At 40.1% G+C, this 18,548-nt stretch overlaps 1 protein-coding gene across 4 annotated transcripts in view; it reads left to right on the top strand.

The window, feature by feature from the left end:
• The window catches only part of RIGI (RNA sensor RIG-I), a 45,523-nt gene extending 26,990 nt beyond the window's left edge, over nucleotides 1–18,533 (top strand). For 3 of the 4 annotated variants that reach the window (XM_060609535.3, XM_060609533.3, XM_060609532.3), the window contains 7 exons: nucleotides 301–436; nucleotides 1,389–1,537; nucleotides 3,712–3,802; nucleotides 6,385–6,555; nucleotides 7,766–7,917; nucleotides 11,042–11,185; nucleotides 12,805–18,533. In XM_060609535.3, coding sequence (XP_060465518.2) covers nucleotides 301–436; nucleotides 1,389–1,537; nucleotides 3,712–3,802; nucleotides 6,385–6,555; nucleotides 7,766–7,917; nucleotides 11,042–11,185; nucleotides 12,805–13,101 — 1,140 coding nt within the window. In that variant the 3' untranslated portion in view covers nucleotides 13,102–18,533. The remainder of the gene's footprint in view (nucleotides 1–300; nucleotides 437–1,388; nucleotides 1,538–3,711; nucleotides 3,803–6,384; nucleotides 6,556–7,765; nucleotides 7,918–11,041; nucleotides 11,186–12,804) is intronic. The other variant, XR_009603018.3, reaches the window with a different exon arrangement.
• Nucleotides 18,534–18,548: the final 15 nt, after the last annotated feature.

Raw genomic sequence — 18,548 nt, 5'->3', positions numbered from 1 at the left:
CTTTGACATGGATTTTTCTTGTAATTTCCTCTCTCTCTTCCAAGGTGGAATTCTAAATTCAAAATGATCCTAATTAATGTATGATTCTAGCTAATTCAGATTTTAAAACAATATTTGGTTCAAAGGTTTTATTGCAGTTCCATTGGAGCCATTCATCTTAAAAAACTAAGTTGGAATAGATTTGAGAAAAGTTTATTTTGCCCCTCCCCTACTCACGCTAAGTACAGCTAATTGAATTTTAGTACAGTGAATGCATTAGGCATTGGAGACACACTGAAACCCAGTTTTCATTTTCAACAGAAATATAATGATGCCCTCATTATCAATGAGCATGCGCGAATGAAAGATGCTCTGGATTACTTGAAAGACTTCTTCACCAACGTCCGAGCGGCAGGATTTGATGAGATTGAGCAAGATCTCACTCGGAGATTCGAAGGTGGGTGGTGTTTCTAGAGGAGGAAGCCGTTGGAACCTGGTGACTCCAGTGGCAGCATACTTACGTTGCATTATATTTAGTGTGCAGTGATGCTCAGGGAGTTGATCAAGAAGATCTTATGTAGATAGGACTATGAATCATCAGTGAAATGTGGTACTTAAGGAAAAAAATCCGTTGCTTAACATTAGTTCTTCTTGTTAAGAAGTAAAATAGGGGGCGCCTGGGTGGCTCAGTCGGTCAAGCGTCTGACTTCGGCTCAGGTCATGATCTCACGGTCCGTGAGTTCGAGCCCCGTGTCGGGCTCTGTGCTGACAGCTCAGAGCCTGGAGCCTGCTTCAGATTCTGTGTCTCCCTCTCTCTGACCCTCCCCCATTCATGCTCTGTCTCTCTCTGTCTCAAAAATAAATAAACATTAAAAAAAAGTTTAAAAAAAAAAGAAGTAAAATAGGATTTGCGAAGTATACATCCCATAGAAATTATAATAGGTAGTAGCATTTTTTTTTGGTTTAACTTTTAGTAATTTTACAAAGGTTTAAAAATTAAAAAAAGTGTTCAGTGGTAATCAGCATACTATAATTTGTATGTACTTCTATACAGAAGAAAACCAAAATCGCCCATAATCCTACTGCTCTCATATTTAGAAAAATATAGGAAAATTTTAAATGAAAAGTAAGTCCTTCTCCCTCTCTCTTATTTTGGCTTATAGGAAAGTATTTAGTATACATATGTGTAGCTCAGTTGTGTGCTGCTAAACATTGGGCAACCAGCTCTCTGGGGCAAAAATAAATATGCATTTATTGCTACATTTAATGTTACATTAAAGCAGTGGTTATTGCTCTTAAAATTCTGGTCAAGGATTGAGAGATTAACTACTTGAACTCTAGCTAATGGTCACAGTGTGTTCTAAATTCTAGAATTTGTAAGCCATTTATAGAATGTTCCCCTTTTGCAGAAAAGCTGCAGAAACTGGAAAGCGTTTCTATGGATCCCAGCAATGAGAACCCAAAACTCAAAGATCTCTGCTTCATCTTGCAAGAGGAGTACCACTTAAACCCAGAGAGTAGAACCATCCTCTTTGTGAAAACCAGAGCACTTGTGGATGTAAGCTTCTTTCTTCTTGTGGATTACACATCGACCTAGCACCATTTTATTGAAAAGATTGTCCTTTCCTCACTGCTCTGTAATCAGGCACCTGTATATGTGTGGGCTGTTTCTGGGCTATTCTGTTCTGATTATCTCTTTGTTTATCCTTATATTAATACCTCACTGTTTTGACCAATAGTTTCTAGTAAGTCTTGGTACCTGTAGAGCAAGGACTTCATATTTTTTAAAAATTTTTGGTCAATTTAAAAAACCATAACCATGCTCTGGGCATGTAGTGGTATCTTCCTAGAGTAAATGTTCATTTTACTATATTTGCATCTCAACTAATGCAGTTGAACGTTTCTCCATACACTGATTAGACATCCATATATCTTCTTTGGTGAAGTGTCTCTGCACATCTTTTGCCCATTTTAAAATAGGATCTGATTGGGTTGTTAACATATTATTGTTGAGTGAAAGTTTTTAAAGTATATTCTGACAAAAAAGTCCTCTGTGAGAAATGTGATTTGTATATATTTTCTTTTGGTCTTTTAATTCTCTTAACAGTATCTTTCATAGATTGAAACTTTTAACTTTTTACAAAGCCTAGTTTATCAATTTTTTCTTTTTGTGGCTTGTGCTTTTGGTATTGTACATAAGAACTCTTTGTTTACCCAAGATCACAAAGATTTTCTTTGTTATCTTCTCGAAGGTTTATAGTTCTGCATTTTACATTTAGGTCTACAATCTATTTTGAGTTATGGGTTGAGATGCTTTTTTTCTTTTTTTATGTGGATAGCTAATTATTGCAGCTCTATATGTTGAAAGATCGTCCTTTTTCCATTGAATTGCCTTTGTAACTTAAAAAAAAATCAGTTGACTGTATTTATATAGGTCTATTCTGGATTCTTGATTCTGTTCCATTCATCTATATCCATCTATCCTTTAACCCATCCCATACTGTCTTGATTAGCTTTATATAGTGTGAGTCCTCCAACTTTTTTCCTTTTTTTGGAATTGTTTTAGCTATCTTCCTTTGCTTTTCCATTTATATTTTAGAATAAGCTCATTCACATGTATGAAAAAATCTGCTGGAATTTTGAATGGGATTGCATTGAATCAACAGATAAAATTGGGGAGAAGTAACATCTTAAAAATATGGAGTCTTCGAATCCATGACCATATTATCTCTCTTTCTTCGTTTATATAGGGCTTCTGTATTAGTATCTGTATTATTGCTGATAAAAAATTACCTCAAAACTTAGTGACTGGTAGTAACAAACATCTATTATCTTATAATACCTATGGATCAGGAGTCTAGAAACCACTCAACTGGATGTTTCCGGCTTAGGCTCTCCCAAGGCTGTAGTCATCTTAAGGCTTTACTTGAGAGGCTCAACTTCCAACCTTAGCCTACATGGCTACCAGCGGGCCTCAGAATCTGTGCTTCTGAGCTCACTCATGTGGGCCTTTTCACAGGGTTGCCTCCGAGAATGACAGCAGGCCTCCTCTAGAGTGAGTGATCGGAGAGAGACTGAGAGAGTGAGCCTAATGTGGAAGTCGTAATCATTTTATAAGATCAACTTGGAAGTGATCATGTCTGCCATGTTTTTATTCATTAGAAGCACGTCAGTGAGTTCAGTTCATACTCGAGGGGATTACACAAGGATCTGAAGACCAGGGCTAGAGATCATTGGGAACCATCTGACGGGCTACCTACCACATCTTTGGTTTCTTTTATCACTGTTTCATTGTTTTCACATATAGATTCTGCATGTGTTTTGTTAGACTTACACCTAAGTGTCAGTTTTTTAATGCTGTTGTATTGTACTTAGTTGCTTGTTGCTGGTGAACAGAAATACAACTGACTTCTGTATATTGATCTTATGTCCTGAGATCTTGCTAAATTCACTATTAGTTCTACACATTCACTATTCTGAGCATTGCTTTTCTTCATTGAAAAAATATCTTAGAGATATTTTTTTGTGTATATTTTGTGTCAGATCACAAAGGTCTTAACCACTACAGTTAATTATTGCATAGAATTCAGTGCCAAAAAGCATTTATTCTCAGGTTTGTCAGAAAACTGTTCACTAACTTAAAGGTTTTTTTTTTTTCTTCTTGCAGTATTTCAGTATTAATACAGATTTTATACAAATAGTGTCCAACTGATAATTGCTTTTGATTTTCAGGCTTTGAAGAAATGGATTGAAGAAAATTCTGAACTCAGCTTTCTAAAACCTGGCATATTGACTGGACGGGGCAAAACAAATCAGAACACAGGTACTTATATATAATGAATTAGAGTTAGTATACTATATATATAAGAATATTTATAATATATTCAAATTCTTTTCTAATACTTATATCAGTCTGGAGAAGTAAAACCAGTAGGAGGTTGTACACACATACATATATACATATATGTGTTGTTTATGTGTGAAACACATATGTTCATAGGCATTTGGGAGTTAGCATACATAGTTGGACTGGCAAAGGAAGTCTGAAATCCATAGAGCAGGTGGTCAGGAGCAGGCCTGACCTCCACAGGCATGAACTGTTTCGAGTCTCTGAGCTCAGGGACTGATGCCGAAGTCCTCTTTCAAAGGGCTGATTGTGGGTCAGGCCAACCAAGGATGAAACGTCTTTCACAACTTAAATGTCAAGTGATTAGGAACTTTTTTTTTTTAATGTTTATTTATTTTTTGAGAGAGAGAGAGACAGAGCAAGAGCAGGGGAGGAGCAGAGAGAGAAGGAGACACAGAATCCGAAGCAGGGTCCAGGCTCTGAGCTGTCAGCACAGAGCCCGACGTGGGGCTCGAACTCACAGACTGCGAGATCATGACCTGAGCCGAAGTCAGACACTTAACTGACTGAGCCACCCAGGCACCCCTGATTAGGGACTTTAATTACATCTGCTAATTCCCCTTACAAAAACACCTAGATCTGTTACTAGGTACTATAGTTCAGCCTAGCCAAGTTGACACATCAGAAAGCCATCACAATGCTCACATGCCAAAAACTTGTAGACATTGCTTCTTCCCATATATCCGGTGGGAAAAACCAGTTGTTTTTTATAATATTGTTTGAGCATGTTACTCTTTTTCTCCAATTCTCAACCAGTAGATTAAGATCAGCTGGAAATAGAAATGTTCTGTTTTTATTTTATTGTTTTTTAAACTATTGATGCTTTTATGTGTATTATATATTTTACAATAAAAAAAAAAAAAGGTCAGGGGCACCTGGGTAGCTCAGCCAGTTGAGCGTCTGACTCTTGATTTCGGCTCAGGTCATGATCTCACATTGCGTGAGTTTGAGCCCCGAGTCGAGCTCTGTGCTGACAGCGTGGATACTGCTTGGGATTCTCTCTTCCTCTCTCTGACCCTCCCCTGCTCACTTCTTTGCTCTCTCTCAAAATAATTAAATAAACTTAAAAAAAAAGAAAAAGAAAAAGCTCAAGCAGACAATCCTGATATCTAGCTAGGGTGGTTAAAGCATGAAAGGATGCCTCTGTTATTATCCAAGAAGATCTAGTGTGACCAGCCCCCACGTGACATTCTTGCAGCTGTGCTCCCCACCCCTCAGTGACCAGCAGGGACTGGTCTTCACTTCCTTCCTCCTGTTTAGTTTTGTTTATAATAAGCAGTCCCCATCCTGTCAGTCCTCACTCATCACTCTTGCACTTATACAAAGTTTAAACTTCATGAATCTGAAAAGTAAATGCAGATTTTGAAAATTTAGCTTACCAAATGAAGTCCAATGCCAAATTATGGCACTTGGAATTTAAAGTTCTCTGCAATTTGACTCCTACATGAGTTGATTTTCAAACTTTGTTATTTCTTCACAAATAGGCACTCAAAATATTTTCTTGTTTATTCATTTATCCATCCATCATCTATCTATCCATCATCCGTCCATCCACATTTGTTTGGAAATGGTACTCTGTACCAGTCATTGTGCTTATCCAAGTGGCCTTCCCCAACCTCCTAAGACAAGTTGAGGTGTCTCTCCTTCCCATCCCTTAGATCCACTCTGCCTCCATTTCACTGCTCATCACATTGAATTATAGCTTCCTATTTATATTCTTCTTCTATGAGATCCTTATAGGTAAAAATGGACCTTTTAACCATTATATTTTTAGCTGACAAACTATAATTGCTGAGTAAATGTTTGAGGAAGAAATGGGTGAACGTTTTGGCCTTAAAATATATCTGCAGATTTTGGCTGCCAACTTTTATGAATTCTATTAACTCAGAGGTGGAGACCATTGAAATTCTTTTTCTTCATAGTATATCCATGACTGAGAACTGCACACTCTTAGGGTCTCAGACTTAAATTCAGGCCTGGTTCTGCCACTAACTAGGCTGTCAGTTTATCAGACTTCCAAAGTCTTAAGGTCTTCATCTGTAAAGGGGAGTTAGAACACTTTCCACATCAACCAAAAAGGGCTTTGTGAAGTTCCAGTGAATAAGTAGTTGTGAAACTGTTTTTTCAGCTGTAAAGTCCTGGACACATTCAAAGGCATTATGATTAGTTGTTGATAATTCCCCCCCCCCCCCCAAAAAAATCAGTATTTGTTTTGAGATAACATGACTGTTATCTCACACAGCTAGTTAGTCCCCCAGCTAGGATTTGAACTCAGGCAGTCTTGTGGCAGAGTCCAAATTGTTAAACACCACCATTATGTCCTCTAAAACAAGGATAAGAATAGGCCCTAGTGCCTAGGGTTGTTTTGACATCATGGATATAAAGCACTTACTTTAGTATTTGACCATGTAGTGAGCATTCCATCATTAATGGCTATTTTTCAAGGGTAAAGTTCCCTCTTTTGGTGACTTCTAAAATGCCCTTTGACTCTGATGCAGGGATGACACTCCCAGCACAGAAGTGTGCATTGGATGCATTCAGAACTAATGGAGATAAAAAGATTCTGATCGCGACTTCAGTTGCTGATGAAGGCATTGACATTGCTGAGTGCAATTTGGTCATCCTGTATGAGTATGTGGGCAATGTCATCAAAATGATCCAAACTAGAGGTAAGAAGAGCTTTGATGCCATTACTAAGTGACTGCCAGCTTGTCTGATTTGTGAGTGTGTCTGTCAATTACAAACTTACGTTCGACCAGTCATTGTGCTTCTGGTCTCTTTTACTGACCCTTGTTTGGCACAGTGGACTTTGATATCATTGGCCCTAACAGTGACTTACTTGATCAGGATTGGGGAGTACAATTTTGCCCACTAATATATATCCCATTTTGATTCTTGTGCACAATGAGTACTGTTTAATTGACCTACATTGACTGACATTTATGGAAACAGAATTCCCACTTGGACTGTATATGTATAGCCAACATGTGGACCTCTCATGGTGGTGCTTGTGGTACTGATGGATCCCTGTATTCTAGAAGAAAAACTCCATGGGATTTTTCTGTCTTACCTCAACTAGGTGATCTCCTAAGTAGCCTCTCTTTCTTTTTTCAATTTCCATAACAACAGCGGCCACTTTACTTCCTGAAAAACAGCTTTGGGCATATTACTCCCCTGCATAGGAACTCTAATAGGTCCCAATTTACATGATGTTAAAAAGGTCAAAATCCGGGACCAATTTATCTTTCCGACCTATTTCCCGTTCTTCGCCTTTATTCATTATCCACTTCTGCCAGCCTGACTTCATCATTGTCTCGTTGTTGAAGAAAGTGCTCATGTACTGCTACTGATAATCTTCATTTTACCTCTTAACCTCTTCCCCTGATTCCGTATCACCTGTCTCTAATTCCCCCAGCTGGCAATAGTTTTTGGAATGCACATAGTCCTTTACAGTGATCTTTCTTATAGCACTTATTATTGCCATCCATATTCTGATGACTGTGAACATATCTATTTTCCCATTTCCCTGAAGGCTTTGAGGGAGGATGTGTTATTTGTCTTAGAGTGCTTGCTCACAATGTCATCCTGTGGGTTCATATTGGATTGTCTTCAAGGCAGTGTCTCTGATAACATGGCTTCTAATCACCCTGCACCATGGGGACCCCAAGGAAGCCAGTCTAGTGTGGGCTCTTAGTTTAACATGTAGTTTAATATTCAGGTATATACCTGCATTGGAGCCCATGCTCTAACAGCTCACCTTTCCTGTGAAAGTGGAGTTCAGTGAACCAAATTTGAATTTTAAGAATACCCTTTTGTTGACTTATTCTCAGATTTACCAGGGTTTTAAGTCAAAGGCACCAAATATTTGTTTTCTGATAGGCAGAGGAAGAGCGAGAGGTAGCAAGTGCTTCCTTCTGACTAGTAATGCTGTTGTAATTGAAAAAGAAAAAATAAATATATACAAAGAAAAAATGATGAATGACTCCATTTCAATGCTTCAGACATGGAATGAAGCAGTATTTAAAGAAAAGGTAAGTCTTTTAATCTGTGTTACTCTTTCAGAATCTGACTGTAATAAAATATGTGCATAGTTGGTACCTTTTATCATATTGCTCTGAGTGTTGCATTAGAACAATAAGTTTATGCTTAAAATTTTGTCCTGCAGTGAACATCGGAGTCATTCTGATTTAAGTCTCAGTGAGATTAAAATACAAATTATTAGTGTTGATACTTGAAGTTTGGTTTTTAGTTAGAAAGGACAAACTGAGTTAGAACGACCCTTAAGTTGGGAGCTCATCTTGAGGACTACATCATAACAGGCAGAACCCTGCCCTCCCCTGTCTTTTCCTCAGGCCCCTCTCTCTGATATCTGGAGTCTTCTGAGAAGAGCTCCCAGTGCACTATGCACGTGGTAAAATGCCTGTTGTGGCTGTGGATAGTAATGTGCACTTTGGAGTGGCATTATCTGTTCAGTTCAGCCTCTTGGTAGTAACCTTCATTTGATTGTAATTTCCTTTATAACCCAGAAGCATGGAACCAGATTGGGGAAAATCAGGAAACATATGCACATGCACACACACATGCATGCATGTACGTGCACCCCCACACTTTCTCTAGACCCCTTGTGGAGACTTTGATCCCAGAATCGCTGCCACTTAGGCGATATGTGACCTCAGGCATTAACTCTGTCTCTTAAGTCATCGGTCTCCACATTCATAAAGTTAGGAAAGTAATGGTATTTAATTCACAGGGCAGTTTGGGGGATAAAATGGGGTATGTGCATCACTCAGCACAGTGCCTGGTACAAAGTAAGTGCTCAAAAAACGAGAGTTGTTATGGACAGAGGCATATGGGAGGTAGACTTGACCTTCACAAAGATGAACCTTACATTTCAGTAGACTGACTCCATAATGTCCATATTTTTAAAAAGTTATAATCTCTTTTATTAAGAAAGTTTTAAGTAGTGGTCTAACACTTATTTTAGGACATAAAATCTTAACTTTGTTAATGTTTCCTCATTTTTTAAAAAATGTCTTCCTAAAGCTTAGAGACTAAAATATTTAAAAATACTTCTTCCACAGTTTCATGGAGAATGGCAGGGAAATTTTTTAGTTCCTCTTAATTTTTCTTCTGAATTTTACTGAAGATAAGGGCTTTTCACTGCGCCACCTTCCCATTTTGTAGCATATGGGAATGTTGGCAATAAAAGTTTTAAAACCATAATAGCTTTCATCCCCATGTCCTAATTTTTGTCTCTTCCATTGGGTGACAAGCTGCTTAGATTCCTTTGTGGCAGAAGAAATAGAGTAAAAATCTTCCAGGGAACATGGAGGCTGGGCCAGACACAGACATTCTTTTGTAGTCAGTGTGCCAGGACAGGAGTGGGATGAGAACAAAACAGGTTAAGTATCAACATGTTGAGTTAGACTGTTGAATCACATTTGGGATTCCCCTTACAGCCATAGAGAACAGGCAGAAATGGTAAAGGATGAGAGGGAGTTTGGGACAAGTGTGGCCGGGACCTGTTGGTAGCTGGTAATTTTGTTGGGGGTGTGTGTGGGAGTTCTGGCTCCCCACAGGGTCTCCCTGACATCACAGGCAAGGGGGTCTACCATTTGGCAGGGCTGAAAGTCATGGCTCCCCTCTTGGCCTTCTCTGACACCATGGGGTGAGAGTGTCAAGGTTCTTCATTACAGCTCTGCAAGTGGAAATTTTGGTGCCCCACTCAGTCTTTGCTGGCATGGGTAGGGGTGAGGCCACCCTAAAAATAGGTTAGTTATTTTCATATATATATATATTTAGGGGCACTTGGGTGGCTCAGTCAGTGTCTGATTCTGGCTCAGGTCATGATCTCATGGTTCATGAGTTTGAGCCCCGCGTCAGGCTGTGTGCTGACAACTCTGAGCCTGGAGCCTAGTTGGGATTCTGTGTCATCTCCTCTCTCTCTGCCCCTCCCCTACTCACACTCTCTCTGTGTCAAAAATAAATAAACTTAAAAAAATTTTTTTAATTTATTTTTGAGAGAGAGAGAGAGAGAGAGTGTGCGTGCACAAGTTGGGGAAGGGTGGAGAGGAAAGAGGGAATCCCAAGCAGGCCTCGCGCCATCAGCACAGCACGCAAAGCCCAATGCAGGGCCCAAACTCACGAACTGTGAGATCATGACCTGAGCCAAGATCAAGAGTCGGACACTTAACCGACTGTGCCACCCAGGTGCGCCCCTAGGCCGTAGTTAGTTATTCTGTGATGTTTGGAGTAGAACAGTTAATGTCTGAAAGTTTTTTTTTTTTTTTTTTTTTTTTTTTTTTTAATGTCTGAAAGTTTTTTGGCTTGCTAGGCTGTGCCTTTCCAGGTCCTTTGGCTAGAGAGAGTAGGCTTCTGTTGAGATATTTTTTACTTGTGCCCGTAGGCATTTCTGCTTGCTTGTTTCTTCAGCCCCAAGTCTGGATATATGAGGTGAAAAGAAAACCCAGGGAGTCACCACCATGTTGTTCTACCATGTGTTTCCTAGCTGCCTGCAATCCTCTCTTCAACCTTTGGAATCTTCTTAGGTTTATTTTCTCCATCATGTCCAGGTTCTTAGTTATACTTAGCCATGTCCTGAGGTTTGAAATAGAATGCAGACATACTATATATACATTTAACTTTACTGTAATTCAACAATACTCTCCTATGGTTGGAAGAGGAGAGAAAAAAATTTTTTTAGATGATGGGGACTCTTCTGCCTGCTGTTCCATTTAATGGGTCTCTGCCCTAGAAGTGGGTGTAGTCATGCCTGAAACAGTATATATCATATGTTTATTTGTGAGGGATTTAAAAAATTTTGCCAACCACTAAAGTAGAAAGCATGGTTCAGATGACTATTTTATGGACATCCTTAGTATTTTATGAGCATCTTTGATGAAAAAATTAAAAGACTAATTGGAGGTCACAGTTAAACACCGACTAACAAAGAATTAGGAGAACCATTAAAATAATCTATGGGATTTTTTTTTTAATAAACAAAGTCAGGTACTGTATGTTCATGGAAGTTGTATATAAATGAATGATTACATACACGTATATGTGTATATATATACCTCCTAGTTGTACACAAATTACACTGATGATATGGGGTTTTTGTTTGTTTGTTTTTTGCGTGTGTTTTTTTGCATGTAGGTTCTCCAGATACAGATTCAAGAAAAAGTCATCAGGGATAGGCAAGGAAAAGTAGAACCTGTACCTGATAAGGAAAATAAAAAACTGCTCTGCAGAAAGTGCAAAGCCTTTGCATGTTACACTGTTGATATCAGAGTGGTGGAGGTAAGCAGCCTTTTTAACAAAGAGCACTGGGTCATTTTTTAGCACTAATTAAAGCTTACTCTTGGTGAGATATTTATAGTCAGACATTATTATTTTTATTGTTTTCATGACCATGGTCAATGTATTTTTAAAAAGCTGAACACGTTTTAATAGGAAATCCTTAACAATAAAGAAGAAAAAGAAGCCACTTAACTAAATATTACATAGCCATTAAAAATGGTTATGCTAAATGAATGGGGTATCTTGGATTCGATCCTAGAGCAGATAAAGAGTATTATTATAAAAAGTAGTAAAATATGTAGTTAATAGTAATGTTCCAATCCTAATTTCTTAGTTTTGACAAATGTACTATGGGGTGTGAGAATTCAGGGAAGCTGGGTGAAGGGTCTACAGGAATCTTATGGATAATCTTGGAAATTTTTCTGTAAATCTAAAATAATTCCGAAGTAAAGTTTATTAAACAAAATGATCATGAAGCTTATGTATAATGAAAAACTTCTTACAAACTAATGAAGTGGGAAAAATAACAAGGATACAAAATTGGAAATATGCTAGGACTATAGCAGTGTGACATAATAGCAATAATACCACCATCACTACCAGCAACAAAAAAATAAATTTAACTTTGTATAGAAAAAAAGACTAGGGGAAATATCTAAAAGGCATTACTATTTTGCAGTGAAATTCTGTGATATTTTCTACTATTTTATGTTTTCTAAACTTTCTTTTTGGGATAAAATCACTTTTATAACGAAAACAAAATATCTCATTTTAAAAAACAGGTTAGTCTTCTGAATTTTTTTTCCCTAATACTTTTGGATAAAACTTTGGATACAAAAATGTCTAAAGACAAAAGTTGGATAGAACTCCATTGCTGCTGATAAAGGGGAGGCTTGTTCAGATGATGAGTTTTCAGGGTTCTCTTTGGGCTTCAGAAAGCTGAAGTCTCTAATCAGTCCCTCTGAGCAAGAAGCATATTAGGGGTGATAGTAGCAAGTTCCCAGGCCTTTAGGAGTCTGCTTCTTTAGCTATAAAAGGTCCTTTCAGCTCCAATTTGAGTGATTTTTCTGTTGAAATGGTGCTTTATGACTTTTCCCGAGGGGCTGGTGTGTTGGGGTCTGCATTTGTTCTGTACAGTGTGGACTTTCTGAGGTTTACTCTAAAGTTGACTACAGGCAGAGCCTCTGAACCCTTTAGTCCCCAGCCCCCTTCAGATCCACATTGACCCTTTGCTCTTCTCTGTATCCTTTGGATTTTGCCTGCCAGGTGAATTCAGTCTTTGGAGATCTTCAATAAATACTCCCTTTTGTTTCTGAATCAATAAAGGGTATCTATTTTCAGAAGCTCAGTTCCCTGGAAACTTCTTAGTCCTCCTCTTCATGAGATGGCCCCTGTCACTTCACTTGTACCCTGACCCCCACCCTCATCTCCACCCGTGTAACTGGGAGTCAGGCCGCGTGGATTCTGGTCTGGCCTTCAGTGAATGCGTATTTCCTTCTTACCCCATCTGTAAAATGAGTGGGATCCTACATGCTCTTCATCTCAGATTAGGGTGGAGCTTTTTTAAATCACGGTTTTGTACTGGTTTTAATGTTGTTATTCAATCCCTTCATCCGTAGGAATGCCATTACACTGTGGTTGGAGATGCTTTCAGGAAGAGCTTTGTGAGTAAACTACACCCCAAACCAAAGAGCTTTGGATATTTTGAGAAGAGAGCAAAGATCTTCTGTGCCAGACCAAACTGCAGCCATGACTGGGGAATCCATGTGAAGTATAAGATATTTGAGATTCCAGTTATAAAAATAGAAAGTTTTGTGGTGGAGGATATTGCAACTGGAGCTCAGAAACTATATGCAAAGTGGAAGGACTTTCATTTTGAGAAGATACCATTTGATGCTAAGGAAATGTCCAAATGACCTGGGTGCCTCATTCTTTAGCTACAGGGGATGGATGACCGACCCTGAATGAAGAAATTAGCCCTAGTGGGTACAATCATGGATTGCTTGTACCATTGTGAAGGTATTTGCCCAAGGCTTGTATTGAACTAAATGTTTATGGCTTTCTGTAGGCCAATAAAGCTCTTAAGTACTTGGGAAAAATTAAAAAGCCTTAACTTCTTTTCCTAGCCTTCCTCTTGCAACTGACCCCCAATGAATATCCAGTAGCCACTGGGTACACATTAGAATGAATGAATGAATGAATGAAAGAAAGGAAGGAAAGAAAGAAATGTTCAAAGTTTTTTCCATACTTCCCTTTCTTTCCTTAACCTACTACTGTAAACTGACTCTTGCCCTTAATCTACTGACATTGTTCTTGTTAATACCAGTGCCCAATCCATCGGGCACTTCTTAGGCCTTCTCTCTCTTTGATCTCTTTGCTGCTTTTGGCCCTGTTGAGTACTCCTTTCCTGGAACCCCCTCTTGGCTCCTATTTCTGTTAGCTCTGTCCCAGTCTATGCTGTTGATTCCTCTATGCTGATCTCTTAAATGCTGATAATTCTAAGGGTTCGATAAATATTCATATACATATAGTAGTTACTCATATTTTCTATGTACCAGTGTGTGACATGTAATCTTAAAATTCTGTAGGACAACTTTTAGTAATGGGATTATGTAGAGGATACAGTACTTCTGGAGAAATTGATTTCTGTTTTTATAGTTTATTGTACATCTTGCCCTATTAATTTGTTTCCTTAACCCGTGCTGTTGTTCCCTTTGAATAGTCATCTCAAGCCATTTTGTAATTAATAGTTGATGGTCCACACTTTGGACTCTGTTCTCAGGTTCCTTGGATGAAACTGAGGAGATAAATTTGGCTGTCCTATCCACTTAAAAAATCAGACTATGTATTCAAGTGGCATTCTTGTGTCATTAAACAAGGTTGGCTGATGCCCTGAGAGTTGTTTGCGGTTTTCCAGACATGGGCACAACTGCCTGAGTTTTGCTGTTTCCATGTAGGCCACGGTATTTTGTGTTCAAGGCAGGGTAGGCTCTGTAATAACTTAAGTATTCTCTAAAACAGATTCAGATTAGTTGTTTGTAATTCACCAGGACCATAAATGGCTTAAACAAACCTTCAAACATCACAAAATGCTAATAATATGTTCAACATCTGTGATTATATAACCCTTTTCATGTAGCACCTGTTTATATCTGAAGGCTATTTGGTGTCCAAGAGACCACCCAAATCAACCCTGAAGTTCAATGGGATAACATGCTTCAGCCACCTCATTCTCCATTTGATCTGGTAAGCAGTTGTGCTGGCCAAGAGTCAGCAAACTTGCCAGTTACATAACTCCTCTTTGGCTTAATTTCTTTCATCTGTAAAACAAGGATAATACACCTACCTGGAAGGGTTAGTGGAGTTTTTAACAAATAATGTATGAAAAGTACATGATATATATATAGGAGTTGTATGGTAATGGTTACTCTCAGTAATATTCTTAGACACAATAAAAATGGATTACTTAAGCCAACCTGCTTGAGTTTTATTTTCCCATGCCAACAAGTAATTGTCTGACACTGGCCGAGTACCCTGCAAATCAACCCAGTTCTGACACTGTCAAGCTGGAAGATAGCTTCAGATCCCACAGGTCAAGGGTTCTCAGTCCTAGAAGCCTGCCCCGCCCCTTCCCACTTCTGGCATCATTGCCAATCCAGGTAATCACCTGTGTCTCTGACTGACAGGCTATAGATCAGGGGTCCCAATGACCTCCTCCTTGAATTTGATTAATCTGTTACAGTGACTCACAAAACTGACAAACATTGTACTTTCTAAATTACCAGTTTATCAGAAACGGATATAACTCAGGAACCGCCAGATGGAAGACATGCATAGTGCAGGGTATGGGAAAGGGCAGGGACTTCCCATGCCCTCTCCAACTCTCTACCTGTTCACCAACTAGAAGCTCTCCAAACAAAATTATTTGGTTTTTTTAGGGAGGCTTTATTGTATGAGCATGACTGATCAAATTATTGGCCAATGGTGATTGATTCAACCTCCAGCTCCCCTACCCAGTGGTCAGGAGGTGAGACTGAGAGTTCTAGCTCTCTAATCTCAAGAGAGTTGGTTGTCCTGGCAACCAGCCCCCATCCTTAGGTGTGGTCCAAAAGTCACGTCATTAACATCACAAGATGTCACTTAGGGATGTTGCTTGTCACTTAGGGAATGCCAAAGCTTTTAGGAGCTCAGTGCCAGAAATGGGGAGGAAAGCCAAATACACATTTCTTATATAAATCACAATCTCACAAGTACCTCTTTTGATATGTGATTGCCTTTTTTGGATGCTGTTGTTTAAGAACTTTAATAGGATGTTGAAAACACCTATTGGAGATTTGAGAAAAGTTCTTTCAAGTATCTACATGGTTCAGTTTGGATAAAGGTGAGTTATCCTCTCTTCAGCCAACAGAAGGCAGACTGAAGGCAAAACAAAAAACCTAGGATTTCCTTACAGGACTTTTGCACCAAGTCAAGCCAGGGCCAGGCATAGAGCCTGAAACAGAGTTAGGTCCTCAGTTACTATTTACTGAATGGAAAAAACCTGGCAGTTTAGGGTTTTAAGAATTGCAAGCTCTTGACTGATGGCTAAATGCAGGTCATTGGATTTCTAGGTCAAAGGCTGGCTGCCAGAACCCATCGGGGAGTCTTTTTCAGGGGTATATATGCCCCACTTCCATTAGGGCGTTCCAGCAGGGCGTCCAGCCACATGCACTTCCTGAAGTTCATCAGGTGGTTCAGACACAATCCGCTATGCACCCACAGGACCTGGTTTCTCGTTGGCCCCTGCCAGTGCTGACACTGTGATGGGTTTTTCTTCAAATGCCTGATTGTGTATCAAGGGCTGTAAACTCCAATTCCTGTCCTTAAAACTGATATTGTTACTTGAATTTAAAGAGACAAACCATCAGGTCAGCATTTCCTCCAGCACATCCTGTGGAACACACACGCTGTGAGACGCTCTGAAGAAAATAGCCTGTGAGCAGATGGGCTCCTGTACGGTCTGCTGCCAGCCTGCCCCTCCAGTGAGTGATTTACAGCCTACATGGTCATTGTGTCATTGTGTCGGTTCTGTGCTAACAAGACCCACTTAACCCAGCGGTTCCCAAATACACTGACCCTGGAAGCCTGTTGTTCATGGGACACCGTTAACGTCCTGCAGAAGCACAACAGCAGGTATCCAGCCCGGACGTGGACTAAACAACCAGAGCCAAGTTGGAATGTTAATTTCAGGATCATAGCCAGTAACTCTTTTATTACCCTATGTAATAAAACTATATGGTTTCACGCAGCAAATCTGTACTTAATGCATAGGCCTCAGTTCTTGGGATACAAATTATTAAAACTATTAAAACTATCAGCTATAATTATATAATCTTTGTTCATGATAATTAGGCTGTCCAGGTGAACAAAAACTACTCGGGTGCTAAATTCTGTTTGTGGTCATGACACTTTACAGCTTCCTCAGAATGCAGCCATGGAACCTCAGTTTCTCTTTTCCAGAAGTGATTCTCCGTTGCTCCTGCATAACCCTGCCGGGTACCACACTGTCCTCACATAACCTTGAACGGGAAACGGGGCCACAAATACTGTTCTCCATTTTGGCGACTTGGAAAACTCCCAATTTCAGCCTACAGAATACTGGCAGATAAATCTCTAAGTTCATAAACTAGTAACTGCCAGCCCAGAGCTGCTAGCGACCACATCCTGCACATGGAGCAGCCCTGAAGAAGGCGGCCAGTGGAGACGGAAGGTAAGAAGTGAGGGAGAGGATAAGGAGGGAACCTGGGTTTGAGCCACCAGATCCAATCAAGCCTAGGGCCGTGGCCACCTCTGTTCTTCAGGTTCTATGAGCCAATTATTATTACCATTGACTAATATTTTTGCTTAGCCAGTTTGAGTTGTGCTTCTTAGCCAGTAAGAGCTGTGACTAATGCACCCTTCCCCTAGCTTTCCCTCCACGTACTAAAGGCTGCCTCAGAGCCAAAGACACACGTGCTTACTTGCTGCATTGGATCAGTCTGTTACCTCAGGGTGCACACCAAAGAACACACGGTTTCCCAGCAGGCAGCAGGCGTGATGGATTTGGAAAGCTGTGAGAACAAAGGAGATGAGACTCCTGTGGAGAGGCGGGAGGCCTGGGACCAGCAAGGGCAGCATACGTGCAGTTGGCAGGGAGACTGATGCCTTCTTGAGAAACTAGGCCAGAGAAGTTTACTTGTTCCATCCGGTTGTGGCCAAGATTGGGACACGGGGCAAGACGTTTTATTAATGAACAGGCTAGAGGGTGTGTTTGGAGGCAGGAGTCTGGAAGTGAAGGGACCCCGTTCTGGAAGTCATAGCCACAAGAATCTGTCTCTGCATAGCCACTGGATTCAGGGAGCCACACAGCTCCCCAGGAGCTCAGTCATGGAGAGCTGAGGCAGTGAGGTCTGTTTTCTCAGCCTTTCTTTGTGTTTTTATGTTAGGACTGATCCTTATTTGAAGGTCCCAGGCTTTTTTTTTATACAACAAGGTTATGTCTGTAATTTTTTCTTAGCACAAACTAGGTCCCAGGACCTCAGAGGCAGGGATGCTCAATAACCTGTCTTGTCCCTTATCTTGGAAGAGGTAGAGACGGGACTTGATCCTGGGTGTTCCGATGGCCTGGCCACATTCCCTGCATGCTGGACTTGAGATTTAAAATTCATTAGAAGGAGACTAACTTGTGAGCTATAAGGTGCCCTGTTATGGACTGAATGTCTTTTGTCCCCCACCCCAAAATTCCTATGTTGAAGCCCTAACTCCCAGTGTGTCTCTTTGGAAAAGGGACCTCTGAGGAAGTGATTAAGGTTAAATGAGGTCCAGGGGTTGGGACCCTGATCTGATAAAATCAGTATCTTTAAAAGACAACAGAGAGCCAGCTCTTTCTCTGTCTCCTCACACATGCATTAAGACAGAAAGCTCTGACCAGGAAATGAAGTGGCTGGAAACTTGATCTTAACTTGTAGCCTCCAGGAAGGAGAAAATACATTGTTGATGTTTGAGCCACCCAGTCTATGATATTTTGTTACGGCAGCTGAGACATGTGCCCCAAAATGACGTCAATAAGGACGTAAACTATAGGACACGAAAATAAAAAAATGATCTGCTCACCACACTTACATTATTGCTCCTACTAACTTCTTGTCTGCTCCCAACCAGGGCAGAGAAATCCTGGTTCCCCAACTCTTCCATTTCACCTGTATAGCATGGATGTGGTTGTAAAAGCAGGAGAGGTTAAACGTCACCCAGGCTTCAGGATGCTGGTAGCCTGAGACTCGCTCTGCTCTAAACAGGCCCAGACTGAAGCCTCACATACCACAGAATTCAATTCCAAAGTCAAAAA

Source organism: Panthera onca, chromosome D4, assembly GCF_046562875.1.
Source record: "Panthera onca isolate mPanOnc1 chromosome D4, mPanOnc1 haplotype 2, whole genome shotgun sequence".
Taxonomy (NCBI): domain Eukaryota; kingdom Metazoa; phylum Chordata; class Mammalia; order Carnivora; family Felidae; genus Panthera; species Panthera onca.
The sequence above is the reverse complement of the archived record's forward strand: the minus strand, read 5'-3'. Positions and strand labels throughout refer to the sequence as shown.